The sequence below is a fragment of the Maylandia zebra genome, linkage group LG23 (genome assembly GCF_041146795.1).
Source record: "Maylandia zebra isolate NMK-2024a linkage group LG23, Mzebra_GT3a, whole genome shotgun sequence".
NCBI lineage: Eukaryota > Metazoa > Chordata > Actinopteri > Cichliformes > Cichlidae > Maylandia > Maylandia zebra.
Window position 1 is genome coordinate 19,339,285 of NC_135188.1, and position 27,787 is coordinate 19,367,071.

General features: G+C 41.7%; 1 protein-coding gene and 2 long non-coding RNA genes across 7 annotated transcripts; 2 read left to right on the plus strand and 1 right to left on the minus strand.

Moving 5' to 3' along the window:
* The first annotated feature begins 9,656 nt into the window (after positions 1 to 9,656).
* Positions 9,657 to 16,099, plus strand: LOC143414932 (uncharacterized). 3 transcript variants are annotated; one of them, XR_013095532.1, is made up of 5 exons: positions 9,657 to 10,190; positions 14,673 to 14,829; positions 14,985 to 15,038; positions 15,296 to 15,417; positions 15,560 to 16,099. It is a non-coding gene; the product is annotated as an uncharacterized LOC143414932 (long non-coding RNA). The 3 variants fall into 3 exon arrangements; XR_013095531.1 differs by lacking the exon at positions 14,985 to 15,038 and having other exon boundaries at positions 15,082 to 15,417; XR_013095533.1 differs by lacking the exon at positions 14,985 to 15,038.
* Positions 16,100 to 18,270: 2,171 nt separating this feature from the next.
* Positions 18,271 to 23,150, minus strand: LOC143414933 (uncharacterized). 3 transcript variants are annotated; one of them, XR_013095536.1, is made up of 5 exons: positions 22,879 to 23,150; positions 21,773 to 21,857; positions 20,182 to 20,339; positions 19,698 to 19,755; positions 18,271 to 18,752 (listed from the first exon to the last, which is right to left on the minus strand). It is a non-coding gene; the product is annotated as an uncharacterized LOC143414933 (long non-coding RNA). The 3 variants fall into 3 exon arrangements; XR_013095535.1 differs by having other exon boundaries at positions 19,698 to 19,752; positions 21,766 to 21,857; XR_013095534.1 differs by having other exon boundaries at positions 21,766 to 21,857; positions 22,879 to 23,149.
* A 1,495-nt stretch (positions 23,151 to 24,645) lies between these two features.
* LOC143414927 (hydroperoxide isomerase ALOXE3-like) lies at positions 24,646 to 27,386 on the plus strand. Its single transcript, XM_076879962.1, has 6 exons — positions 24,646 to 24,789; positions 24,926 to 25,080; positions 25,299 to 25,503; positions 25,662 to 25,746; positions 25,889 to 26,005; positions 26,090 to 27,386. The coding sequence occupies exons 2-6, from the start codon at positions 24,934 to 24,936 to the stop codon at positions 26,235 to 26,237; spliced, it is 702 nt and encodes a 233-aa protein (XP_076736077.1). The 5' UTR covers positions 24,646 to 24,789; positions 24,926 to 24,933; the 3' UTR covers positions 26,238 to 27,386.
* The last annotated feature ends 401 nt before the right edge of the window (positions 27,387 to 27,787 follow it).

Genomic DNA, 27,787 nt, shown 5'->3' on the forward strand with positions numbered 1-27,787 from the left:
ATAACATAATTTTACTTTTATGTTTCAAGATCACAATGAACTTCCAATTTGACCACAAGTTAAAAAAAAAATAACACAAATAAAATACACTTCAGTTAAATACTTATAATTATTTTCCAAACCACGTGGAGCCGCAGTATAAGGACTAAAGAGCTGCAGGCGGCTCCGGAACCGCATTTAGGGTTGCCTAGACCCCTGGTCTAACACCGGATGAATGACAGTTTCCTCATATCTTCTCTGTTTTTAAGAGACCTTCCTGTTTGAATGTAACTCAGTTACTAGTTTGGGGTAGAGTGCTTTTGCAAAGTTTCCTTGTTTCTTTTTGTTTTTATCATTTATCGTTTCCTCATTTCTCCTCTTTAGAGTGGTTTCACCTGCTTCTACTTAGTTCCTTGTGTAATTATATTCCAAGTGTCATGACTTATTGCCAGTGTGAAGAGGTGAACTTCCCATCATTACAGGAAGAGTTTGTTTGTTATCTGCATTTCTTCAAACATACGACCCAAAGGACCACACCATCTCTATAGTGGAATATAAAATGGGACGTATAATATAATATAATATAATATAATATAATATAATATAATATAATATAATATAATATAATATAATATACGTTTGTGGACAAGGCTCAACGGGCCGAACACTCTAAAGGAAAAGAAAGACAACGCAGGAAATTCTACACCTTGCTTTCAAGAACATTCACTCCTCAGTCTGAACCTACACAACTCAGAGAAGAACACACACCTGAGGACAGTCAGGAAAAATGGGTGAAGTACTTTTCAGACCGGAATCTCACTGAACCTGAAGAGAAAGTGTTAGCCATAGTCTTTTTACTTGGTTCATTCAAGTAAGAAGTTCAGTTCAGAAGTTTCTGAGCTAATTTTGTTTTCTCCTGAATTTCCAACAGCACCCCAAAGAAGGTGACAAGAAGACAGTCTACACACACTTCACAAACCAGCAACTGCAAAGTTAATTTAGAGGTGATTTTATTTAACTGCTGTATGACACAGTGTCTCAAGTATTTAAATACACTGTATATGTGTATCTGTGTATTCTACCAGTAAATTAAGAGGGCTTAAGTAGTGAGTGGGAGGCTGCCTGGTGGTATGAATCAGTAGTTTCTGCAAACAGAAACAACAAACTAACTATGAAATGAATGTGAACCAGCTCATTCTAATAACTGTGGCTTGAACACTAAGCTTTTTAAGTGAGAACCTTATGAACACTGGACAGTTTCCTCATTACTTCATTTGACATCTTTACTTGTTACTTGTGTATCTTTTCCTTGTTCCTTGTAGTGTTCTGAATGTTAGTTCTTATCATAGTTTAACCCTTTAAAGCCTAAACCATGAGATAATTGCCAAAAAACTAAAATATTTTGCAAGTGTGTATTGAACCGTCAAAAAATTCAAAAAAATGAAATATCAGTTTGCATATATGACTTGTTTTGCTACATTTCTGTGGAATTTATTGCTCTGAATTTGTTTATTTTACACTTCTTCTATGATCTGTGAGCTTCCTTATACATCATTTATGAATAAGATTACATAGACAATTAGCATTGCTAAGAGTACAGCAAAATATTAAGCTGCAACCCAACAGAACAAATAAAGGACATGCTCTAAATTCAAACAGAGGTTTGAAGAAGTAACAACCCAGCAAACAATAGGCTAAATGAAAAATGAAGCTCTACCAGACTCCAAAATAACTTCCACATCTGGTTTGGGATCTATGGGAAAGATATGTCTGTGTAGGTTCTCAATCAAGTTCAAGTTCAAGTTCAAGGTTCTTTATTTGTCACATGCATAGTTATACAAGTATAACACACAGGATATATATATATATATCCTGCGCAGTATCTTAGCTGTTCCCAGGACTGCGCTCTTCTGGACAGAGATCTCCGATGTTGTTCCCGGGATCTGCTGGAGCCACTCGCCTAGCTTGGGAGTCACCGCACCTAGTGCTCCGATTACCACGGGGACCACCGTTACCTTCACCCTCCACATCCTCTCGAGCTCTTCTCTGAGCCCTTGGTATTTCTCCAGCTTCTCGTGTTCCTTCTTCCTGATATTGCTGTCATTCGGAACCGCTACATCGATCACTACGGCCGTCTTCTTCTGTTTGTCTACCACCACTATGTCCGGTTGGTTAGCCACCACCATTTTGTCTGTCTGTATCTGGAAGTCCCACAGGATCTTAGCTCGGTCATTCTCCACCACCCTTGGGGGCATCTCCCATTTTGACCTCGGGACTTCCAGGTTATACTCGGCACAGATGTTCCTGTACACTATGCCGGCCACTTGGTTATGGCGTTCCATGTATGCCTTGCCTGCTAGCATCTTGCACCCTGCTGTTATGTGCTGGATTGTCTCTGGGACATCTTTACACAGCCTGCACCTGGGGTCTTGCCTGGTGTGATAGACCCCAGCCTCTATGGATCTTGTGCTCAGAGCTTGTTCTTGTGCTGCCATGATTAGTGCCTCTGTGCTGTCTTTCAGTCCAGCTTTGTCCAGCCACTGGTAGGATTTCTGGATATCAGCCACCTCCTCTATCTGCCGGTGGTACATACCGTGCAGGGGCCTGTCCTTCCATGATGGTTCCTCGTCTCCCTCCTCTTTGTTGGGTTTCTGCTGCCTGAGGTATTCACTGAGCACTCGGTCAGTTGGGGCCATCTTCCCAATGTATTCTTGGATGTTCCTTGTCTCATCCTGGACTGTGGTGCTGACACTCACCAGTCCCCGGCCCCCTTCCTTCCGCTTAGCGTACAGCCTCAGGGTGCTGGACTTGGGGTGAAACCCTCCATGCATGGTAAGGAGCTTTCTTGTCTTTATGTCAGTGGGTTCTATCTCCTCCTTTGGCCAGCCTATTACCCCAGCAGGGTACCTGATCACGGGCAGGGCGTACGTGTTGATGGCCCGGATCTTGTTCTTACCATTCAGCTGACTCCTCAGGACTTGCCTGACCCTCTGCAGGTACTTGGTGGTTGCAGCTTTTCTAGCGGCCTCTTCATGGTTCCCATTCGCCTGCGGGATCCCCAAGTACTTGTAACTGTCCTCTATGTCTGCAATGTTGCCTTCTGGTAGTTCAATCCCCTCAGTTCTGACTACCTTCCCTCTCTTTGTTACCATCCGACTACACTTCTCCAGTCCGAACGTCATTCCAATGTCATTGCTGTATAGCCTGGTAGTGTGGATCAGTGAATCGATGTCTCGTTCACTCTTGGCATACAGCTTGATGTCATCCATGTACAGGAGGTGGCTGACAACTGCTCCGTTCCGTAGTCGGTATCCGTAGCCAGTCTTGTTAATGATCTCACTGAGGGGGTTCAGGCCTATGCAGAACACCAGTGGGGACAGAGCATCTCCTTGGTAGATCCCGCACTTGATGGTGACTTGTGCTATGGGCTTGGAGTTGGCCTCTAGTGTTGTACGCCACATCCCCATTGAGTTCCTGATGAAGGCTCTTAGGGTCCCATTGATCTTGTACAATTCTAGGCATTCCAGTATCCAGCTGTGGGGCATTGAGTCATAGGCCTTCTTGTAATCAATCCAGGCAGTGCACAGGTTGGTCAGTCTGGTCTTGCAGTCTCGGCTGATTGTTCTGTCTACCAGTAGCTGGTGTTTTGCGCCTCTGGTATCCTTGCCAATTCCTTTCTGTGTCTCGCTCATGTATTGACCCATGTGCCTGTTCATCTTAGCCGATATGATGCCTGACAGGAGCTTCCATGTAGTACTGAGGCAGGTTATTGGTCGGTAGTTGGAGGGGACCGGTCCCTTCTTGGGGTCCTTGGGGACCAGGACCGTCCGGCCTTCAGTTAGCCATTCCGGGTGTCTCTCGTTAACTAGCAGCTGGTTCATTTGTGCTGCCAGACGCTCGTGGAGTGCAGTCAGCTTCTTCAGTCAGTAGGCGTGAACCATGTCGGGCCCTGGTGCTGTCCAACTCTTCATACTGGAGACACTTTCTTGGATATCTGCCACTGTGATGGTTACTGGACCCTGTTCAGGGAGGTCGCTGTGGTCAGCCCTCAGATCCTCTAGCCACTGAGCATTGCCGTTATGGGTTGCATCCTTCTCCCATGTGCTCTTCCAGTATTGCTCCGCCTCCAGCCTTGGTGGTGCTGTTCTCTTATTGTTCCCTTGCCACTGAGAGTACACCTTTGCTGGTTCTGTGGAGAACAGCTGGTTTATTCTCCTGCCTTCTATCTCTCTGGTGTACCTCCTCAAGCGGCTGGCCAAGGCTGTGAGTCTTTGCTTGGCAGTTTCCAAGGCCTCAGGTATGGACAGCTTGCTGTATTTCTTAGGCACCTTATTTGTCGCACCTTTCTGCAACTCCGTTAGTTGGCTAACCTCCCTCCGTGCTACTTTGATCTTGCCCTCTAGCCTCCTTCTCCATGGAGGGTACTGCCCCTTGTGGCTGTTCAACTTGTAGCCAAGCATCTCACTGATCACTGCTGCCGTATTGTAGATCAGCTTGTTAGTGTCGGTAATCGTGGTTGTAGGTATTGCCCGTAGTGCTGCATTAACATCATCTAGCAGACCTTCTGAGGGTACTTCACGTAATCTTGGTAACCGGCTACGGGGGATCCAGGTTTCAAGCTTGGCCATGATCCTATTTTTCAGGTCAGTTCCTCTCGCACTCAACGATCCTTCTCCTATCGCACTTGGGGCTATGTACCCAATCTCGGGTGGGGGTGATGATATCGCCCCCCTGACCTGGCGTCCTGACTCCTCCTTGCCATAGCATTTGTGTTGTACCTCGTCAATCTCTAGCTGTGAGAGCAGTCCCTTCTTTCGAATGTTGGAACACTGAGCTACTAGTTGTTATATATATATATATATATATATATATATATATATATATATATATATATATATATATATATATATATATATATTAGGGGTGCAACGATACACAAAATTCACGGTTCGGTTCGGTTCAATACTTTGGTGTCACGGTTCGATATTTTTTCGATACAAAAAAAAATGTTCATGCCTTTTTAATTTGTCATTTATTAAAATTATAAATATATATTTTAACACAAAAGTACAGTTTTTAAATTGAACCCTAACCCTTGTGCGTGTTGTTTTTTAGCTCGTCATATTGCAGCCACAGAAATTCTTTTGTCCATGAAACCATAAATCTGCACTTTCTTTTTGCCTTATAGTCTGATTTGTCATAACTTCTCCGTTTTGTGGTAAGCTTTTCTTTGGCTGTCACTTCTTCACCCTGACCTGTCTTATTTGGCTCAGCAGAACTAAAATATATATCTGTCTGTGAAGGTTCTCAGTCATCCAGGTCATCGTAGTGAAATATATATCCTGCCGCACTCACATAAGCTCAGTGATTCTCTGCGCGATCAACCCTTCACATGTTTAAGCTGCGGGAGATTTCACTTGTCATGTTTGCATAGTAAGCTAACAATTAATAAGACGATGTCAGAGGAATTGGTGCACAAATTATCATCACTCACAGATCAGTGCTGTCGCTCTCTATACACAGTTTGCGCGATTGCAAAGTGAAAGCAAAAAAACAAGCGCAAATTCAAACACGATTTCAATATGTCACATATTGACAGTGGCTCACCCAATGACATAATTACCCAGCTACATTTCTGAAACAATGCAAAAGCAATGACATATATTTTTCCTTCCTACAACAGCCCGACAGGCAGGGCAGAGATAGCCCCGGGACGTCGGGCTAGCGATATTGCGAGCCCTGTATCTGATTGAGGAATCACTCATCTTTGGAAAAGAGAGTTTATTACAGAGAAATGTCTCTTTCCAAAATAAAAGCTATACTATCCGCTTCTTCTGGGCTATATTCTCAGCAGCATATTAAACATATCAGGTCTCCATAAGGAGAATCCTGTGCTAACAGCTGTCAAAATGACTCGGCTAAAGTTTGTAGCATGCATGCTTGTTGTTTTTGTCTTTGCACTAGGATGATGTCGGTGTAAATGTGCAGTCATATTCGTTGTGTTCCCACTAGTGCTTTCAGGTTAATCTCGTTGAAATAACCTTAACGCCACAACACGGCACATCTCTGTTAACGAGCTACCCTATACAGAGGGGCTAGACGGCCAACACGTTAACGAGCTAACTGCGCTAACACACTAGCTCCCACCCATGTAATTGAGCATTGCATGGCACATCCAACATACTGTTTTACTTTAGTCCATGACTCGCTTACCTTCAGGGTCATACGTCACATGAAAACCAAAATAATTCCAAACGCCAGATCTGAATGAGGGTGGGGAGGTCCACTTCTGTCTCGCTAGCTTGCCCTGCGCTCTTCCTTCTGACCATGCTGTCTGTGTTGAGTGCTCAGTGAATCTGCGTTCGACTACTCCGCCTAGGCTGCACTCTCGAGCCTAGGCGGAGTAGTCAAATGCAGATTCACTGAGCACTCAACACAGACAGCATCGTCAGAAGGAAAGTTGATAAAATAAATTACAAATTTTGTATTGTTCTTTTTTTTTTCTCCCCTTTGGTTTTCTTTCTTTCTCTCCCCCTCTTTCTTTCATTCTTTCCCCCTGTCCTATCCCACAGTCATGTCTGTCCCGTTTGCAACTGAAAATAAAATAAATTCATAATTATAATAAAGGTCAATCAAATGGACCAATATGATGATCCACTTAAAATAAATCCTCTTGGCATCTTTCTTGGCCTCAAGACAACAATTCTGATGGCTATAGATCCAAACGGGACACAAAAAAAAAAAAAAAAAAAAAACAAATTGAAAAAAATTGTATTGTTCGATACATATGCGTACCGAACCGAAAGCACTGTATCGAACGGTTCAATATCGATACGAATATCGTTGCACCCCTAATATATATATATATATATATATATATATATATATATATATATATATATATATATATATATATATATATATATATATATACATTGGCTGAATGTGAAGTAGTAGCAGCAAGCAGGTGAATTCTGTACATTAATGTGAATAGACATCTGACTATTTTACAGGATAGACAATATAAACATATTTAAAATTAAAGGAATTGAAATGTACATTGTGCCTTGGTTTAGTGTCTGGAAGAGTCCTGTCTCAGTCAATTATAGATGATGTGAGAGGGCGGGTGTGTGTGTTTAGGGCACGGATGGCTTGGGGATAGAAGCTCCTCTTGAGTCTCTCTGTCCTTGCCCAGAAGATGCGGAACCTTCTACCAGATTGCAGAAGTTGGAACAGTTTGTTGCCAGGATGGGACGGGTCCTTCAGTATCTGCGCTGCTCTAGTCCGGCATCTCTTCATCCAGGTCACGATAATCTACGAGCTTTGTTTAAGTTTCTTGAAGACATTTCACCTCTTATCTCAGAAGCTTCTTCATTTCTAAGAGCAAATGGTGGAGAGTCCCAGATATGTAAGCCCCATTGGGAGTGTCCCTTGAGATTGATCGTTTTGCCTAATCACACAAGCCAAGGTGTAAAAACGGGAGTGGGTCAGCCAAGGTTTCAGGTGAACCCAAACGTGCCCCACCCTTTATGTGACTTATCAACACATTCTCACTCCCAACTCGTCAAACGTGTGACGCATGGTCAGGCTCCCTCTGCTTCACTTATGGATGCGCAGGGTACCCCTCTTGCATCGGGAATTGACGTGAAGGGTCCTCCGATTGAAGAGATTGCCGCGGAAGTGCCTGTTGTCGGTATATTTAAACATTTTCCAAATCACATTGTAGTGACGTATACAGAACACAATAAATTATATAATGTAAACAACTACCGGTACCTGAAAAACAGGTAGAACGATACTTTTGTATCGTTTATTGCATTTACGGAGTGAGTGATGTATGCTGGGTAATGGCACAGCTAGCTACTGGGTGACTTTATTCACCCGCTTCGGCTGTTATCAGTCCATACAATGGGCGTTATTAGCACAAATCAGTCCCATAGATATGGACCATCTCCTGCTAGATTGTTCAGAAGGTTGTTCTCATCCATCCAGATGGAGGATCACTAACAGGAGAGTGGGAGACTCCAGAATCCACTCTGGCTGGAATCCGGTGGATATGCGGTGTGTACAGGTAAGACCATTTAAACGGACAGCATTTATAGAATGACTATTAAAAGTCAGCGAGTGTCAGTAATGTTAATGTGGTTATGTTAGTAATACACCGAGTGCTAATATAACAGCTTTAAGATGCATTTGTAGATATTATTACGTGTTTTACCGTCTTTATGGTGCTAGCTTAAAGTTACGGTGTAAACGTTAGCTTATATTGGAGTAAAGCTGTTACTGTTTAAACGATGTTAGCACAGAAATATTAGCTTCTGTCATGACTGATGAAGTTACTAGTTAATAAAGTTTCCAGTAAAGTGTTTAATCGCAGCCACAGATTGACAGCAAATATCTCGATTAGCTTCACTGCATCTATAATAAATATGTGCAAGTTTCAGTGCTTCGTTTAAACTGTATGATACTTATACTGACCCAGGGTCAGTGTAAAATACAATCCCAGCTGTGTTCCTGAGAGGTGGACTGTGAGCACAGAAACACATGTTCATACATACAGCTGCAGCAAACTTACATTAATTTTAAATAGATTTGTTACTCTGATGTCTGTCTCTGTGTTAGTCCTCTGACAGACTGGTGACCTGTCCAGGTGTGTTCTACCTATGACTACTGGGACAGGCTCTAGCCTCTGTAATAGAAATTTTCTGTTATTCTCATTTAAAGTATTTAAGTGCTTATGCATATGCTTAGTTGTGACACTGTTATAGACTGTTCAGTGAAAGTTTCTAAAACTAGATGAACTTACTTCAGCGTCAGCAGTTTGAGAAAACAACTCCCTTTACAGGTGCTGATAAGGCCAAGGGCACAAAACAGCATAACCATTGATCCGTTGAAGTGTGGTAGGATCAGTTTGTAACTTCCTCCCTCTTCCTTGGAATGCATAAAGGAGGAGGAGCACCACTTCTGTGGCAGCGCTGACATGACTGAACTGTGATGTTTGATGTGTGTTGGCGCAGTAATAAATAGCTTGATCACAGCTCTTTCTGTGTTGCAGACTTTATTTAAAAAATTCCACGACACCCCCCCACTGTGAACCTGAATTTAATATTCAGAAGACATTTGTTTAAATAGTTCTACAAATCTGAGCTGTTGGTGTGTCCTTGGATTGTGTGGTAATAATATTAGAGCCTGCAATCTTTCTTACTGAATCTCTACTATGAGTCATGTTACCTGAGATTAATTCTATGTTTACCTGTCAGCCTGGACGAATGTGCTGTGTGAAGGAAATTAAATTAAATCAGATCTGAACTGCGCACATTTAAGGAACCTGTTCATATTTAATTGAAATATGAACCAGTGATTTTTTGATTGCTGATTCCAAGAGAGTCTTTGTGGAAATCCTGTTTGGCTTTTTGTTATTTTAATTCTCTTCTCTGTTTTCCAGAACAGTTCTCCACAGTCACTGTCCACATGGGTCAGTGGGACCAAGAAGCACTCTGCTAATGTGTGGACTCTGACCAGCAACATCCAGCAAGACCCAGACAGCGTTTTCTATCTCCCAGCTGGAGGTTTTTGTTTGTCTGTGACTGGAGAGTCAGATTTTTGTTGAGCTTCACACTTGCAGAGGTAAGTCAGTTTGCAGAGATCCCTCCCACCCTGGCTTTTATGTGCTAGATTTCTTATCTGAAAGAGTAATATTTCAGTGACTGCTGCTTATACCACAGGTTAATACACGCTACTGATCCCTGATAGGAGAATCATCAATTTTGGCAACAAAGAAGCCTGGTGGATGTTTGTTTACAGTCTGATGATGGGACATCATGCTCTGCATCTTCAAAGTTTGCCTCCTCATTATTATTCATACCCAGTAATGTGAAGTATGCTTATATCTACTATAACTGAACCAACCTGGTGCTCTTCATTTATGGAGGCTGTTGAGTCTGAATGTTGGATGTTGTGTATCTCGTGTTCTCTGGGCTTTGTTGTCCTCATTCTTTTTGCAGGATCAGAAAGCAAAACCAGGAGGCGCGTAAATGTTTCTTCTCCATGATGTTTCTTCAAATGTTTCTTCTGGATAATGATAAGACTGTGACACGAGATGCCACCTTTGGTCTTGTGATGACGCAAAGCTCAGGAAGAAGTGTGATTAAATGATACCCACATGTTGAGAAGGATGTACAGGGGCACCTGCAGCCAAATCCAAGCTTCAGGTTAGTTGTAGTTGCAGAATGCTATAGACTGAGACATCTGAGGCATCAAATGCTTGATTAAAAAGATGAAAAAAAGAAGTTTCTTCCCTATAATTATCACTTCTTAAAATCTGTAGCAACTTCAAGTCTGTCAGCGTGCTGAGCATGCTCAGAATGTGACAATATATTTTTGTTCAATATTTAATTTCTTTCAGTTGCAATTGTTAAATGAATATATATATATATATATATATATATATATATATATATATATATATATATATATATATATATATATATATATATATATATTCTTATAATTTAGCAAATTAAATTATCAAAAAATATACATATATCTGTATTAGTTTTAATAAATTAATTTGACACCTGTATTGAAAATACCATATTGTATTCATACAGAATCAAAATCAAATCAAAAATCAAATCAAATCACTTTTATTGTCACATCACATGTGCAGGTACATTGGTACAGCACATGTGAGTGAAATTCTTGTGTGCGAGCTTCACAAGCAACAGAGTTGTGCAAAATACAATAATGTAAACAAGCAAAATACAAGAATGGCTACATCTGAAACTAATAAATATATGTACAATATATAATAGTATATGCATTTCTGGATGTGTATACTAAATATTTTTCTACGTGTGTGTGTGTGTGTGTACACATATTTTACAAATTAAATAGAGTAAACAATAAATAAAATATATAAAAATATACAGAGTTGAATATGTGCAAAACAGTGGGATTACTGTACAGTATGGAGTGCATAATGTTGAAGTTCCAGTAGTGAAGCTGAGGTGTCTATGACGTGTTCAGCAGTCTGATGGCCTGATGGAAGAAGCTGTCTCTCAGTCTGCTGGTACGGGACCGGATGCTGCAGAACCTCCTCCCTGATGGAAGCAGTCTGAACAGTTTATGGCTGGGGTGACTGGAGTCCTTGATGATCCTCCCCGCTTTCCTCAGGCAGCGCTTCCTGTAGATGTCTTGTAGGGAGGGAAGCTCACCTCCAATTATCCGTTCAGAGCACCACACTACTCGCTGGAGAGCTTTGCAGTTGTAGGCGGTGCTGTTGCCATACCTGTCATGGTCCTGGGTCCCCTGACCCAGCGTTTTTAGTTCCTTGTGATGTTTGTAATATTGTACTTGTGTGAGTTATTTTATGGTTTCTAGTTTCGATCCCTTGCCCTTCATGTTTCTCTGTGTCCCCTCTGTTCTGTGTAAGTCTGTGTCTGCATGTTTGATTTCCCCTCTGTGTCTTTCGGTTCTTAGAGTCCTCTGCCTTATGGTTTATGTCTCTGTGTTTCTTAGTTGCTGTCTCCACTGTGTCAAGTTCGCGTCTCTATGTGATCCTTCCTGTTTTACTTTGAAGTTCCGTGTCTTATGTGAATGTGTCCTGCTTTGCTTGTCTCGTCAGTCCTGATTTCTCCCAGCTGTGCCCTCCTTCTGTGTCTCATTCCCTCGTTATCCCTCTGTGTATTTAAGCCCTGTGTTTCTCTTTGTCAGTGTTGTAGTCTCCCTCATGCTGTGTGTGATTCTCCCCGTGGGTCCTGGTTTACTTTATGTTTAGCTTTCCCAGTTTAGTGTAGTACTGTTTTTGTGTTTCACCCTTTGCCAGCATTAAAGCTGTGTTTTTGAGTTTACGTTTTGTCTCCGTGAGTTTGCGTTTGGGTCCTTCTCCTGCCTGCCACACAGCCGAATCATGACAATACCAGGTGGTGATGCATCCAGTGAGGATGCTCTCAATGGCACAGTGATAGAAGGTCCTGAGGATGCGGGGGCTCATGCCAAATCTTTTCAGTCTCCTGAGAAAGAAGAGGCGCTGCTGCGCCTTCTTCACTGTTTTGTTTGTGTGTACTGACCACGTAAGATCCTCAGCCAGATGTACACCAAGGAACCGGAAGCTGCTCACTCTCTCCACAGCAGCGCCGTTGATGGTGATGGGGGTGTGTACTTCTCTGCACCTCCGGAAGTCCACTATCAACTCCTTTGTCTTTGCGACGTTGAGGGTGAGATGGTTGTCTTGACACCAGTGGGTCAGGGCGCTGACCTCCTCCCTGTAAGCCGTCTCATCACCGTTGGTGATAAGACCCACCACTGTAGTGTCGTCCGCAAACTTCACAATGAGGTTGGAGTTGTTAGTGGCTGTGCAGTCGTAGGTGTAGAGTGAGTACAGGAGAGGGCTCAGTACACACCCCTGTGGAGCACCAGTGTTCAGTGTGATGGGGGATGAGGTGATGCTGCCCAGTCTGACCACTTGGCGTCTGTCAGACAGGAAGCTAAGGATCCAGCTGCAGAGGGAGCTACTCAGTCCTAGATCCTGCAGTTTCCTGTCCAGCTTCGAGGGAACGATGGTATTGAATGCTGAGCTGTAATCTACAAACAGCATTCTCACATACGTGTCTCTCTTCTCCAGGTGTGACAGGGCAGTGTGTAGTGTCAGGGCTATGGCATCATCAGTGGACCTGTTGTGGCGGTATGCGAACTGTAGAGGGTCCAGTGAGTCGGGTAGTGCAGAGCAGATGAAGTCCCTGACCAGCTTCTCGAAGCATTTGCTTACGATGGGGGTCAGGGCTACAGGTCGCCAGTCGTTCAATGAGGAGATGGTGGAGGATTTGGGTACAGGGACGACGGTGGCCATTTTGAAGCAGGCTGGGACTACAGACAGAGAGAGGGAAAGGTTGAAGATGTGCGTGAACACTCCAGCCAGCTGAGCCGAGCATGACTTGAGGACGCGGCCGGGAATCCCGTCCGGACCAGTAGCTTTGCGTGCGTTCACCTTCCTGAAGCACTTCCGCACATCCTCCTCAGACACAGTGTGCGCACTGACGTCATCCGCGGTGCGCACACTGTCCGGTCTCATGGTGTTCGCTGTGTCGAATCTACCATAGAATACGTTTAGATCCTCACACAGAGAGGCCGTGGTCTGCGGTGTGCTGGTTTTCCCTCTAAAGTCTGTGATCGTGTTTAGTCCCTGCCCCATACTCCGAGGGTTGTCAAACTGTTGCTCCACCCTGTCCCTGTACTCACGTTTGGTTGCTTTGATCGTCTTCCGGAGTTGGTAATGTGCGTGTTTGTAGTCCGATGTGTTCGCGGAGGCAAAGGCGGTGCTCCGTGCCGCGCAAACATCTCCGTTAATCCAGGGTTTTTGATTTGGGAAGGATTTAACTGTTCTGGATGGGACGACATCTTCCACGCATTTTCTGATAAATCCGCAGACTGAGTCTGTGTACTCATCAATGTCCCTAGCAGCCACGTGAAACATTTCCCAGTCCGCGTGATCAAAACAGTCCCGCAGCGCAGACTCCGATTGGTCCGTCCAACAGTGCACCGCCCTCCGGGTTGGAGCTTCCTGTTTCAGCTTCTGCCTGTAGGCGGGCAGGAGCAGGATGGAGCAGTGATCTGATTGGCCGAATGGGGCGCGGGGGAGGGCTTTGTACACATCCCGGAAAGAGGTGTAGCAGTGGTCGAGTAGCCGGTCTCCACGAGTGTTAAAATGGATGTGTTGGTGGAGTTTGGGTGAGACTTTCTTCAGGTTTCCCTTATTAAAGTCTCCGGCTGTGATAAACGCTGCCTCTGGGTGTGCGGTTTCCTCGCTGCTGATCGCGCTGTACAGTTCCCTGAGTGCTCGGTCAGTGTCGGCTTGTGGGGGAATGTAAACAGCCGTAATAATGGCCGGCACTTAATCATCAGGTACTCCAGGTCCGGTGAGCAGAAGGATTTGACCGGGTGCACGTTCGCATAATCACACCAGCTGTTGTTGATCATGAAACATACACCACCGCCTCTGCTTTTCCCAGTAAGATCCTGTGACCTGTCCACGCGATGCACGGAGAACCCCAGTAGTTGTATTGCGGAGTCCGGTACCTTGTCCGATAGCCAGGTTTCTGTGAGGCAGATCACGCAGCAGTCCTGCATCTCTCGCTGGAATGAGATCCGTGCCCGAAGCTCGCACAGCTTGTTCTCCAAAGACTGCACATTAGCCAGTAATAAACTGGGTAACGGTGGTCTGTTAGTGCGCCGTCTCAGTCGAACCAGAACGCCAGATCTTCTCCCTCTGCGTCGGCGTTTGCGGCCTCCAGGGCCAGAGAACAAAGGCGTCTCGGTGAGATGAATGGGGGGTCTGCAAACGGAGCGTCCGTGTTGCAAAACGTTAACTCCGGAAAGTTATAAGAAAGACCGTCTTTTATGTCCAGTAAGGTTTGTCGGTCGTACACAAGGAGACATGTGCTACTCGAGAAAAAATGAAGGAAAAGTAAAATTAAGCACAGAAAAAAGCTGTTGCTTGGGGGAGCTCGCGACGAGGCTGCCATACTCGGCGCCATCTTGGATCAGCACGCCAGTTTGGTATCATTGTTTGTCTGCTCACTGATTGCTGAAGCTAAGAGCTGCTTTGATCTGTTTGGATCTAAAGTATCCAAAGTTGAGCTCTGATGTTTTTTCACCCCTGTGTGTGTGATATGTGATTTCCTACATGCTGGCAGAGCAGCAGTTTGTGCTCACAGATGGTGACGGTGTGGAGAGACGGTGGTGTTTCCTCAGAAGAACCAGCAGAGTCACAAAGGACACCAGTCCATCTCACCACCTTGACTTGCTGACTGATGCTCGTCTGCACTGCACAGAGGAAATCAACTGACCGAGGTTTGTCCAGTGACGTGTTATGAAATGTATATTTGTTTTATGCTTACAGTTATGTTTTTCTTGACAGAGGCTCTGCAGAGGTTAGACAAAGCAGAGAAAACATGTGCTTTACATTTTACTGTGATTTACTGTGATATTTGTTGCCTGATGTTCAGCAGGAATGGAGAAATAGAATCAAAGGGAGATGTTTTTGACGTTTTTGTAATGATGTAAGTAAATCTTCAATATTATTTATTTGCTTGGTTATATTAGGAGTGTTTCTGAGTGAGGGGGAGAGGAGTCATCATCCTGTTTAAGTGACGTAGATCAGTGGATACACTTGTCTCCCCTTTAAAGGAGACAATCCAAGTCATTCTTAAATGTTAGCGCTTTCAAATACACAAACATTTTTAAAGGACAAAAATGAACATCCAACTTTGACTGTAATACAAAATAAATCTTTGCATGTGTGTTTTCAAACTCTCAGATGGGCAGCATATCAGTCTTGGACTGTCTAACCTGCCGGAGCAGCATTGAATGACCACCGCACATGAGCATGTTCCTGCAACATTCAGCATCTGATCCTTCATCTGTGTGCTGCTGCTTTTGGTAAGTAGAGTTACCCAACTCCAGTAACTCTAAACACATGCCATCCATTTCTAATGGCCTGGTTACTTCCTGTCAGTTACTTTAGAAACCATGTGGTCACCTGACCTAACACTGTTTCTTCTTCTTCCCCTTAATGTTGAAGTGTCAAATGTCAAACAGCTGGAGGGGAAACTACACCAGTGTACTGAGATGTTTCACCAACATGTGCCAGATGCTGTTCCTTCATGGTGACATCACCAGAGACAGCCCCGCCCACCTCAGGACCTCGCCATTGATCATGATGATTATAATGATGACAGCGAGCGGAACTAAGACTGTAAAAATCCACGACCAGAATTTTTCTTTCTAATTATTAATGAATACTGAGAGCCTCTTTCTGTGTTTTGTCTGTTTTGGGGTTGTTTTTTTTACCTCATTTGTTACTAACAAAGTTCAGCAAACTCACACAGTTTACATTCTGTATGTTTCCATCTTTACCAGCCACACTCCAACTGCATTTAAGAAAATAATCCTTAGAAATTGTCGTTTTTCTCTTTTGTAATTGATGATAATTCAGTGAATATACTGCGCTGCTTCCTTTTATTGCTTTAAGTTTTTCAGTGTCCAGTTATTTTTTACTGCCGTTTGAATTCTCTGTATGTTTGACCCTGTAGACTGTTTGATGGATTGCTTGTCTTCCTATTTGTTACCGCTGCCTGTTTTTGACTAAAGATTTGGATTTCTGACTTCAACACAGCCTCTGCGTGTCCTCCCTTTGTGTCCTCTTCCTCTGTGAATGTGTTGCATGTGTCACAGATTCATTTTATTAACAGCTTTCCCACAGTGAGTTGCATCAGCATTCATTCACAGCACATTTCAGAAGGATTCAGATTAATTCAGTGATCTTACAGTCAGAATGATCCTGACAGAGTGCCACTGTAAATGATCTTTCATCAGGTAAATTTTAAAGTTCAGTATTTCAAAGCAGGAGTTATGAAGAATCATACTGGCATTAGGACTAATAATATGTACTTATAAAGTCAAAGTTTTTTAATTATGCTAGAATATCGGAAGACAATCAACTTTTAGTGTTTTCTGCATATTAATTATTCTGAAATAGAGATGGTGACCCTCACTGTACAGAAGCACTAAACAACTGACAATCTAACAGACATCATTGGCCCGAGCTGTCATGCACAGTGAGTCTGATCCTTTGCTGTGAGAGTCTGACAAGCATGTTTCTGATCAGTCGCGCTAAACAACAGCAGCACGTTTAAGCTTGATTAGCTGTTGTTAGAATTTATTTAATATTAATTTCTAGTATCAGCTGATGTTTGCTGGAGCCACAGCTGTAAAGCTGCTGGTCATGATATGGTTTGGTTATCTGGTGAGAGGGAAACATGAAGATGAAACCAGGAGATGTCCTTACTGAATCACCAGAGCTGAACAGGTGATGGAGAAACAGGTTTACCTTTTAGGTGACATGAATGAGTTGAAGGGAAGTTATGAACTGTTTCTGAGAGACAAATAACACCAGGATCCTTTTCTATGTAGCTGACAGCTGGTAACTGTGCAGGGGCAGATCTAGCAAAGTGTTGCCAGGGGGGCATGTAGGGCATTAACAGGGAAAGGGGGGCACAAAGAAATACTTTTCTTTCTTATTCTCATTTAAAATGTCTCGCTTTTAAAAAATAATAATCTGAATCTTACAACAAACGATTGATAGATTGATGCATATATACCATCAGAACAGTGTACATCACTGTCACAACAGTGTTTATTTTCATTCAAAGGCTTTATGATTTTTCCTATAATGGTGGGCCGGTCTCTAGTCAAAATGCCCGGGCTGATTTTCTGTCCCAGTCCAGCCCTGTAAGCAGCTCATCTGCAGTCTGGTGTTTCCTACATCTTCCTATTCAGAAGGCAGAATTTCCGAGTTGTGAGTACAATCGAAAGCACCACGACTGCAGTTTTTGTGTTGGATGTAAAAGACGCACATGACGCTGTGACGTAGGCTAGAATCATGGCAGCAGTCAATGACGGTCCAGGTGTGGGATTTCTCTCGTGGAAATATGCACATTATCTTTTCCTTTCTATTGGTAGGTGGCACAGTGCACTTGTGGCAAGTAAGCAAGCTAGAAGACTGGCAAAGTTATGGAAGAAACACATTAACAAGAGAATTCTGAGTAAAACCAAAGTTACTTTCCCTAGTAACTAGTTACTTTGAAAGTAACGAGTAACTTGAAGTAACTGAGTTACTTTTGAGAGAAGTAACTAGTAATGTAACTAAGTTACTATTTTAAAGTAACTTACCCAACACTGGTCATGAATGGCCATAAAAGGCCTATAATTAAAGAACAAAGCGGGGTTTCAGTTCGAGTTGCGGCAGACTGTCACTACTTGTAAATGGAACGCAGCCTTCCTACGGCGGACAGCTAACAACAGGAATCGGACGCGGTCCACCCAAGTCCACAGCAACCACCATAGCAACCGCCTAGCTTGACCTTAAAAACATATTCTGTCTTCATAACTATCAAAAATGTGAAATGATTTGCAAAGTGTGAAAGTGTTACAGCTGCAGAGAGCTATGGCGGTATCTATGGAAGCTGTTTACATAGCTAATAATATACGATGTAACCATGGAGACAGTCAGTCACGTGAGCTAGCGGTGCACGTTTACTACAGTGAATAAGGTGATTGCGTGCACACGCTGCAGAGGGTAAAGACATTACTTCAATATTGTTTTATATTGATATATATTTGCCTTCTGTTGACCATCACCTCAGGTTCACCATCACAGTTTCAGCAGACAGATGCACACTGTCTAAATATGAACACATTCAAAAACTCATGTCTCAGAAATAAGCACAGCTGTTCATGTTTGTCATTAGAGTTTTATTTGTAAGAAAATTATGAACTTCATATTGTGCATCAAATAAAAGAACATTTCACAACTCTGAGTCAACAGAAACAGGTAACAGAAATGTCTCTAATGTAGACATGTGCAGTGTAGTGTAAGCATTAAAAGATCATAAAGGAAACACTAACATTTATGTGAAACTAATTGTAATAAAAAAATGAACAGGTGGTTTATAGATGTAAAAGAAAGAATCTGAAAACAACACTTTTTTGGTCTAAGTGATCAAAGTAGAAAACAGAACTGATGTTCAAGAACAAACCGTAGCTGCACTAATATTACACATCTCCATTGTTGTGGTGAACAGACATGTTGCTTTTAAAACCACATGCAGTGTGTGACCGTGACTGTTCACTGAGACCATGAACGCCACTTCGCTGAAGCATTCTTCTTCTTCTTCTAAATTGGAAGCAGAAGGAGCACGAGCTGCTTTGATCTACTGAAAGGAAAAAGCAGAACATCTGAGCTGAAACCAGTCAGCTGAAATCATTAAGACAGGAACAAATTCAATGCAGTGGCTCAGGTGGCTTAGCCTGTTACAACTGTTGACACAAGCTAAATACGGTTAACACACAGTGTCAGGGAGCTCCAGTGTGGGAACTAGTGGCTTTAGGTTTGTAGTCATTTAACTTTCATCCATTCATTCATTTAATTCAGGAGGAAGAAATGTCAGGTTGGTGCAGGCTGGTTACATGCATTTGGTCCCATGCTGTCTTTAACTAAATGACTTGGTTCATTTTATGGCTGGGCTGTATGTGGGGTTATATCATGTTATTTGGGCAGGAGTACCTGTCCTCTGTTAGACTTAGAAAGTTTCTCCATAAGTAGAGTTTCTAACTCTTATAGCACATCTGTGGCTGACAGCTTTTTGGTGGCTCTTTTTACCCCACACTGGTTGTGAGTGTGTAAATAGCCCCACTAGTTCTTTTGGGTTGCAGTTAACTTGGGAGGAAGAGGTAGGTCTGCCATGACTAGATGAATAACAATTATCTGGGATACATAAATTTCATAATGCATGCATATATCTCTATAAACCTGGCCTGTGGGCTGCCATTTTTACATTCAGTTATTTCTTTGTTGAATCTAAATAATGAATGTGTTACAGTTAAACTGACACTGGTCAGTGTAAATGGCTCATTGGGACACAGAAACCTTTAAATTAAACCCTATCACCTGATATCGAGTGTCAAACAATATCAAAGCTGTAAAGCTGTTTACAGTCAGAATTTATAAAACTATGATTGTAAATAAATTCAAACAAGTGAGCTTTTCTCTTTGTGCTGAATATCAACACTGAGATTTCTTAGACTGTAAGCTTTACTTTAGCACAACCAGTTGTAGAAGCTGCCACTCCAAATGTCTTTTGATAACAAGAAAAAAATACCTTTTCAGTCCACGGCCTGAAGTTCTTCTCTGACATCTTCTGCCATCAGCTTTGTCTGCTGGTTTGAAGACAATAAACCACAAAAAAGATGATTTAGTCACTTTGTCTGCGTCATGCAGCTCGAATGTGTCGTGTAACGATGTTGAATAGCCGTCGTTATCCCTCTGCTGTGTCAGTAGGATTGTACTGTACAGCATCTCATTGATATGTGAGGAATGCTAATGTAACACGATAACAGACTTACATCATTAAAACATAAAGGACAGGAGATATTTAGATATTTTTATATTTATATTACATTTTATAGCTGACGGATATTACTAAATAGATAGAATTTACTAAATAGCTGGATGAACATGAAAAATATGTCTATAATAACAAATGACCATGAGAGCCAGTAGAATTAATTCAACTGGACACTCAAAAGACGTCCTTAAATGCTCTTTAAGTGGCAGAACAAACGAACAAACAGTTAATTGCTTACTTGAGATGAAATCTAATCAGCTACTTTGAAAACAGCTTCTAACTGGTTCCTCCTTTAACAGGATGACTGCTCAGGGGTAAGGCCATCATGCAGTCCAGCAACCTTTATGGTTCTGCTTTGATTCACCAGGAACTATTAGGGAAACCTTCCAGCGCCTCCTGTGAAAGACACAGGCATAAACACACAAACATTTATTAACATGTTCCACAGTCTTCCAGTTTGATTTTCTTATCCTGTGGACAACAACGTACATGGATGCAGGTTTATTGTTGACTTTTGTAAGGTTTATTTAGTGAACATATCCAGCTGCAGCTCCACTGTGATCCTGAACTGGATAAGCACTTAAGAAAATGTGTTAATAAATGCACATACATCAACTTACTATATTTATCCAAACAGACGGGACCAATAATGCTTCACTGAGTTAGAGACTTTAATGTCTCTTCTATGTAAGAATGTCTCGTGCTGATATACCTGCAAACTTGACAACAAAGGTTTTTCAGACTACATGTAGCTGTCCTCTATGTCAGCTCACACATTTACATTTATGTCACACTTATTTCTGCTTTCCCATTTTATAATTATTACTTACATTTTGATTAGAATAGAATAGAATTCAACTTTATTGTCATTGCACATGCACAGGTACAGGGCAACGAAATGCAGTTTGCATCCATCCAGAAGTGCTTTAGTGATATAGATATATTACAATATATATTAGCAATAATATAGATATGTGAGTATATTACAGAAATGGGTCTATTATGGTATGTTATAATGTACACGGTATGAAGTATGTTGTGAATATTCTATAAGTATGTACAGGCTGTAGTGAGTACAAGCTATGTACAGGATATGAACAGGATATAAATATGAAAAACTATACAGAATATGAAATGAAATAAATAACTTTACAGAATCTGGGATATACAGCTATACAGAAATGGGAACTATGCAAGTTGTAAACAGTTGTAGGATTAAAGATTATCGAATGTACAGAATGATTATTTACACAGAGCTATACAGTAGTGCAGTTAAGATAAGTGAGGGTGTAGATAGTTTCTACAGAGGCTATATAAAGTGCTAGTGGTTGTGAGTGGTGGTTCAGTCCATGTTATTATTGTGTTTGAGGGTACAGTTGTCCATTGTGGGTGTGTGTATGTTCAGTCCATGAGTTAACGTGGGTCAGATGTCAGGAGGCAGAGTTCAGGAGTCTGACAGCTGTGGGGAAGAAGCTGTTCCGGTACCTGGTGGTCTTAGTCCGGAGGCTCCTGTGGCGCCTCCCAGAGGGCAGGAGGGTGAAGATACCTTGAGTTTGTAAATGATCAGATTACATAACTGGAATACAATGTATCCAATTCAGGGTTGCGGGAGGATGAAGTCTATCCCAGCTGATACAGGACAAAGACAGGCTGCCAGTTTATTACAGGGCTAACACGATATGTGAAACAGAAAATCCACTTAAATGTTTGATATGTCTTATAATAATCATAATTATGACTATTATTTAAAGGTTTCTTTATAAATACATTTTGATTTTTTATAACCTCTAAAATATAAACCTGAGCTGTTTCAGATTCTGACCTCTGACCTCACTGCAGCGCCCTCTTGGAAGTACGTCTGCTTCTTGTCTACCCCCAGTGTTGACCGCCTGCCATTGATATCACGTACTGTACCTGAGGAACAAAAAAGGACAAACACTTGCCTTCATTTAAGAAGTACATTCATACAGAGGTAATCTATGGAAACACACTAGTTCAACCTTTGGGAGAAATGAGTTCTTCAGGTGACTCAGCAGTCCCACACTGACAAATGAAATCTAGTTAAACTATTAAGCATATTTGCTCTTCTGAAATCTGTGTTAAACAACAACAAACATAAATTAGTAACAAAAATACAGCTGAGTAGAGGCTTTACAAACCACCAGCAGCCATAATGCTAAATTGTAATCTTCAAATGTTTCTGAGCCGTCTTCAACCTGCTTTTAACACATTAAAGTCCCACAGTCAATGCAGCCTGACTCAATCCTAGATGTTCAGCACACAGAGAGACAGAGGTGCCGTTTAAAGTTTAGTGTTAACCTGAGTCACTGATCATTTGCAGTATTACAGAGTCTGGCAGTCTTTGCATGATGTCCACGTCACTGTAAGTTTCTAGCTGACTCTCAGGTGTGACAGGTGTGCCAGCAGGAAAGAGTAACAATAACCTGCATCCTGAGGTTTGTCATGCAGGATCAAATTTACAGTGGCTTTGTTCACACAGCTAGGATTGTATTTTACACTGACCCTGGGTCAGTATAAGTATCATACAGTTTAAACGAAGCACTGAAACTTGCACATATTTATTATAGATGCAGTGAAGCTAATCGAGATATTTGCTGTCAATCTGTGGCTGCGATTAAACACTTTACTGGAAACTTTATTAACTAGTAACTTCATCAGTCATGACAGAAGCTAATATTTCTGTGCTAACATCGTTTAAACAGTAACAGCTTTACTCCAATATAAGCTAACGTTTACACCGTAACTTTAAGCTAGCACCATAAAGACGGTAAAACACGTAATAACATCTACAAATGCATCTTACAGCTGTTATATTAGCACTCGGTGTATTACTAACATAACCACATTAACATTACTGACACTCGCTGACTTTTAACAGTCATTCTATAAATGCTGTCCGTTTAAATGGTCTTACCTGTACACACTGCATATCCACCGGATTCCAGCCAGAGTGGATTCTGGAGTCTTCCACGCTCCTGTTAGTGAGCCTCCATCTGGATGGATGAGAACAACCTTCTGAACAATCTAGCAGGAGATGGCCCATATCTATGGGACTGATTTGTGCTAATAACGCCCATTGTATGGACTGATAACATGAATAAAGTCACCCAGTAGCTAGCTGTGCCATTACCCAGCATACACCACTCCCTCCGTAAATGCAATAAACGATACAAAAGTATCGTTCTACCTGTTTTTCAGGCTGGGGTCTTTCTGTGTGGAGTTTGCATGTTCTCCCCGTGTTTGCGTGGGTTCCCTCCGGGTACTCCGGCTTCCTCCCACTGTCCAAAGACATGCACTTAGTGGGGATAGGTTAATTGGTTAATCCAAATTGCCCATAGGTGTGAATGTGCGAGTGAATGTGAGTGCGAATGGTTGTTTGTCCCTGTGTGTTGGCCCTGCGACAGACTGGCGACCTGTCCAGGGTGTACCCCGCCTCTCGCCCTATGACAGCTGGGATAGGCTCCAGCGCTCCCCGCGACCCTGAAAAGGATAAGCGGACGCGAATGGATGGATGGATGGATGGATAGTTGAGATGAATCTAGCTAGGTTAATGCCAGTTACTGGAAATTGATAGAAATGATATGCTCACTGAAAAAAAGTAAATAAAGAAAGGAAAGTGAAACAAGTTAATTTTAATCTTTCACTTGAACATTGAATGACAGTATCCTTTTGGGTTTGAAGAGAGCCGTCTCTTCAAGAGATTAAGTACGTATCATTGTGCAGGCGTTTTGTAAAGTTTCCTTGTTTTTTGTTATGTTTCACTTGTGTGTGGTTCCCCAGGGTTTCAGCTGTTTCTTAGTTAGTTCTTCTTCATCTAAGGTTCATCTACTGTTCAATTGTCATGGTGAATCATTACCAGTGTAATACAGTGCAGTGCCTACTCCAGGAATAGTTGCTTTGTTAGTGTGTTCGTACTATCTGTGTTTTTGCAAAACAAAACAACTAAAAATCCACTCTGGATTTGCAATTTTAGGTAGATTTCTTAGATGCCAGGTATTCAGCCAGTCGTGTGCTGAGTCACTTTTCACTACCCACCAAGTCAAAGCCCTTGCCTGAAAATGTTGTGATAGCTGAAGCAAGTAGTTCATAAGAGATAACCCGCTGTCAGCCCTGAGCTAAAGTTTTTATTTTTCATAGAGAAGAGAACTTTAAATGTCAATAAAACCTGTACTTGTAAAGATAAAATAAATACAAATAAAAAAGGAGCATCATCATGTGTATCATTCTTTAAAAAATTAAGGCCTGAAGGTGTTTCCTCTGCAGAAGAGCTTCTCTTGGTCTGGAACCTTACAGCTTGTTTAGGATTCTAATGTCTTTTTTGAAACTACCTCACGTGGCTAAGTCATTCACTAGGTTTTGACAGGTTTTTTTTTTCCACAAAAAAATAAAAAGCTTATTGGGGGGGCCTAATAATTTTGTCCCCATCTGTAGTTGTTGACCTGAAAAAGAAATTTGTAGTTGCATACTCCTGCACTCTCTTACTGTATGTCTGTACCAGTATTTCCGTTGATAGAACGATTACAAAAACCTTAAAAAGCAGTCAAACAGATATCTGTAACAGAAAGTCAGTAATTTTTTTTCAGTGTGTAATTAGTTTCTAGACATAAGAAATATTCATAATCTTGTAAAATGAGGTGTAAAATGTATTGTATTGCATGTGCTGGTTTTTTTTTTCCCAGGTCCCACTGGTTGACCATGATCTCACCAGAGATGACAGTTTCATTTCAAAGGACACTCCCACAAAATTGTGCATAAATAGAGACATCAGTACTGCTACATGAGCAGAGCAGTTCATCAAAGGAACTTCTTGGTGACATTAGAAGAGGTAAGACAGATAACTTTTGAAAGGATTTCAGTCAGTGTCAGGTTTGGGATTAATTCATTGTCAAAAAAAAGAAGAAAGTCATAAAAAATATATTATTAGAATTCTTTAACCATCAGGATTTTTGTTTTACTTTCAGGGGTGAAAATGGTTGATTATGAAGTTATTGTGCTCACTGGCAGTCTGGGCTTTGCCACCACTTTTGACAATATCTACATTAAGCTGGTTGGCCTTAATGGATCGAGCAAACGCAAATGCCTGTGGAGCTCCATGCCATCTTTCTACAGTGGTGCAGTAAGTCAGAAATACCCATCTCCATGTTTAAATGTGTGTCATGCTTGCTGATCTTTGGCTAAATTAGATTAAATACTGATTTATTACATCAAATACATCAATTTTTTCCCACCATTAAAGTAAATGTTTTATAACGTTACAGCCTAGCTCCCGATTATAATATGTATGTAATCTTGATCACTTGTAAATGTTCCAAAGCTGGTGTGTCATTACTCTAGGTGTCACGTTTTACTGTGACCTGCCCAGTCTCCCTTGGAGAGCTTTTGCTGATCGAGGTAGACAAAGAACATCGGTTACTCCTCCCAGACATGTCTTGGTATGCAGCCAAGGTAGAAGTGACTTCCCCTGAAGGAGACACCTACCAGTTTCCTATCTACCAATGGATCACCAACAGCGATGTTCACCGCTTCAAAGAGGGAGAAGGTTTGTGGAAACATGCTTGCCTGACATCATGCATGTAATTTACTGATAACATGAAAGATAAAAACAGAAAGATAAAGTATAAAGAATAATGACAAAATTCAAACCATACTATATTTAAAGGTAATTGCTGTAAAACAGTACACATTTCTATGTTTAAGCTCTCAGAGCCTCTCAAGAAAAAAACAGTCTTCTAGCCAAGTACAGTCGGCAGGAAGAGCTGGAGAAGCAACAGCAAGTCTATTGGTAAGAGTGCTGAGCTGTTATTTTAACATCTAATAACTAAAGCTAATAACATTATCCACCTCTGTGTTTATTCTCAGACACAGGCATTGTTTGTGAATGGGGACCACCCGCATCCTTTATGTCTTAAAACTTTTTTTTTCAGCTGGGAAAAAGAGGGAATTGCACACTGCATGAAGGCAGACAATGCCCAGTCACTGCCCTATGATATCCGCTTCTCTTTAACTAAGACTGCAGAAATGACCTACATTTCAGCCAAAGGGTGAATGCCTTAACTATCTATCTATAGATACAATGTAATTATTAAATTCATCTTAACACAAACTGTTGTATCTTTACTTTATAGACTGGGGCAAATGGGACTAATGCAAATATTGGAGTGGAAAAAGGAATTTACTCGTATGGAAGATATTAGTCTCCTGTTGCGTATCCATCAGACTAAAACATCAGGTAATGAAATGATCATTAAACTACAGGGAGTGCAGAATTATTAGGCAACTTCCTTTCCTTTGGCAAAATGGGTCAAAAGAAGGACTTGACAGGCTGGATTGTGGCTGGATTGGTAAAGGGCAGAGAGCTCCAGTCCGACTCAGACGCCAGCAAGGTGGAGGTGGAGTACTGGTTTGGGCTGGTATCATCAAAGATGAGCTTGTGGGGCCTTTTCGGGTTGAGGATGGAGTCAAGCTCAACTCCCAGTCCTACTGCCAGTTTCTGGAAGACACCTTCTTCAAGCAGTGGTACAGGAAGAAGTCTGCATCCTTCAAGAAAAACATGATTTTCATGCAGGACAATGCTCCATCACACGCGTCCAAGTACTCCACAGCGTGGCTGGTGTGAGATTATTCTGTTATCATATGTTATCTTATATCTGTAGTTAAAGTAGTTGAATTATGTTAACTGCTGTAGGTCATATAATTTCCTTTAGTTTAGATGGTGTGCTGTGTATGTAGTTTAGTTCTCATTATACTTTTGGGTTAAAAGAACATATTCATTTTGTAGTTCAATAGATAAAGTGTGCATCACTCTGTATCCTTGATCTGCTGTGAATGTCTCACACTGTTCTTGACATGTTTTACTGCTGAATCATGAAAAGAAAGGTTGTATGCAGGAGACTCTGTGTCTAGGACAGGGGAGACAGACCACATTCCATGCCCCCACCTTTACAGAGAGCAGAAAGACAGGGAGTCGAGGTCATAACTTAGGCGCCGTAGCAGAGAAAGAATGTGAATGTTTAGGTTTTTACGACTAGGTGGGGGCCACTAAAGGCTATAAGAGCTTGAGTAACCCTCCACCATTTTGAGACATGCGGTAACCCTCTGCAAGCATCTCTCCCGTCCGGACGTTCTAATGCTCTTAAGTATTGAATTGTATGGAAATAAATGATTGTTGATTGAGCATTTATACACTGAGTATTGTCCTTCCTTCAGCCCAAAGATTAAAAGAATTGGGAGATTTCAACACTGGCAAGAAAGGGTATAAAAGAAGAAAAACTAATGACATGGCCTCCTTGTTCACCTGATCTGAACCCCATTGAGAACCTGTGGTCCATCATCAAATGTGAGATTTACAAGGAGGGACAACAGTACACCTCTCTGAACAGTATCTGGGAGGCTGTGGTTGCTGCTGCACACAATGTTGATGGAACAGATCAAAACACTGACAGAATCCATGGATGGCAGGCTTTTGAGTGTCCTTGCAAAGAAAGGTGGCTATATTGGTTGCTGATTTGTTTTTGTTTTGTTTTTGAATGTCAGAAATGTATATTTGTGAATGTGGAGATGTTATATTGGTTTCACTGGTAAAAATAAATAATTGAAATGGGTATATATTTGTTTTTTGTTAAGTTGCCTAATAATTATGCACAGTAATAGTTACCTGCACACACAGATATCCCCCTAAAATAGCTAAAACTAAAAACAAACTAAAAACTACTTCCAAAAACATTCAGCTTTGATATTAATGAGTTTTTTGGGTTCATTGAGAACATGGTTGTTGTTCAATAATAAAATTATTCCTCAAAAATACAACTTGCCTAATAATTCTG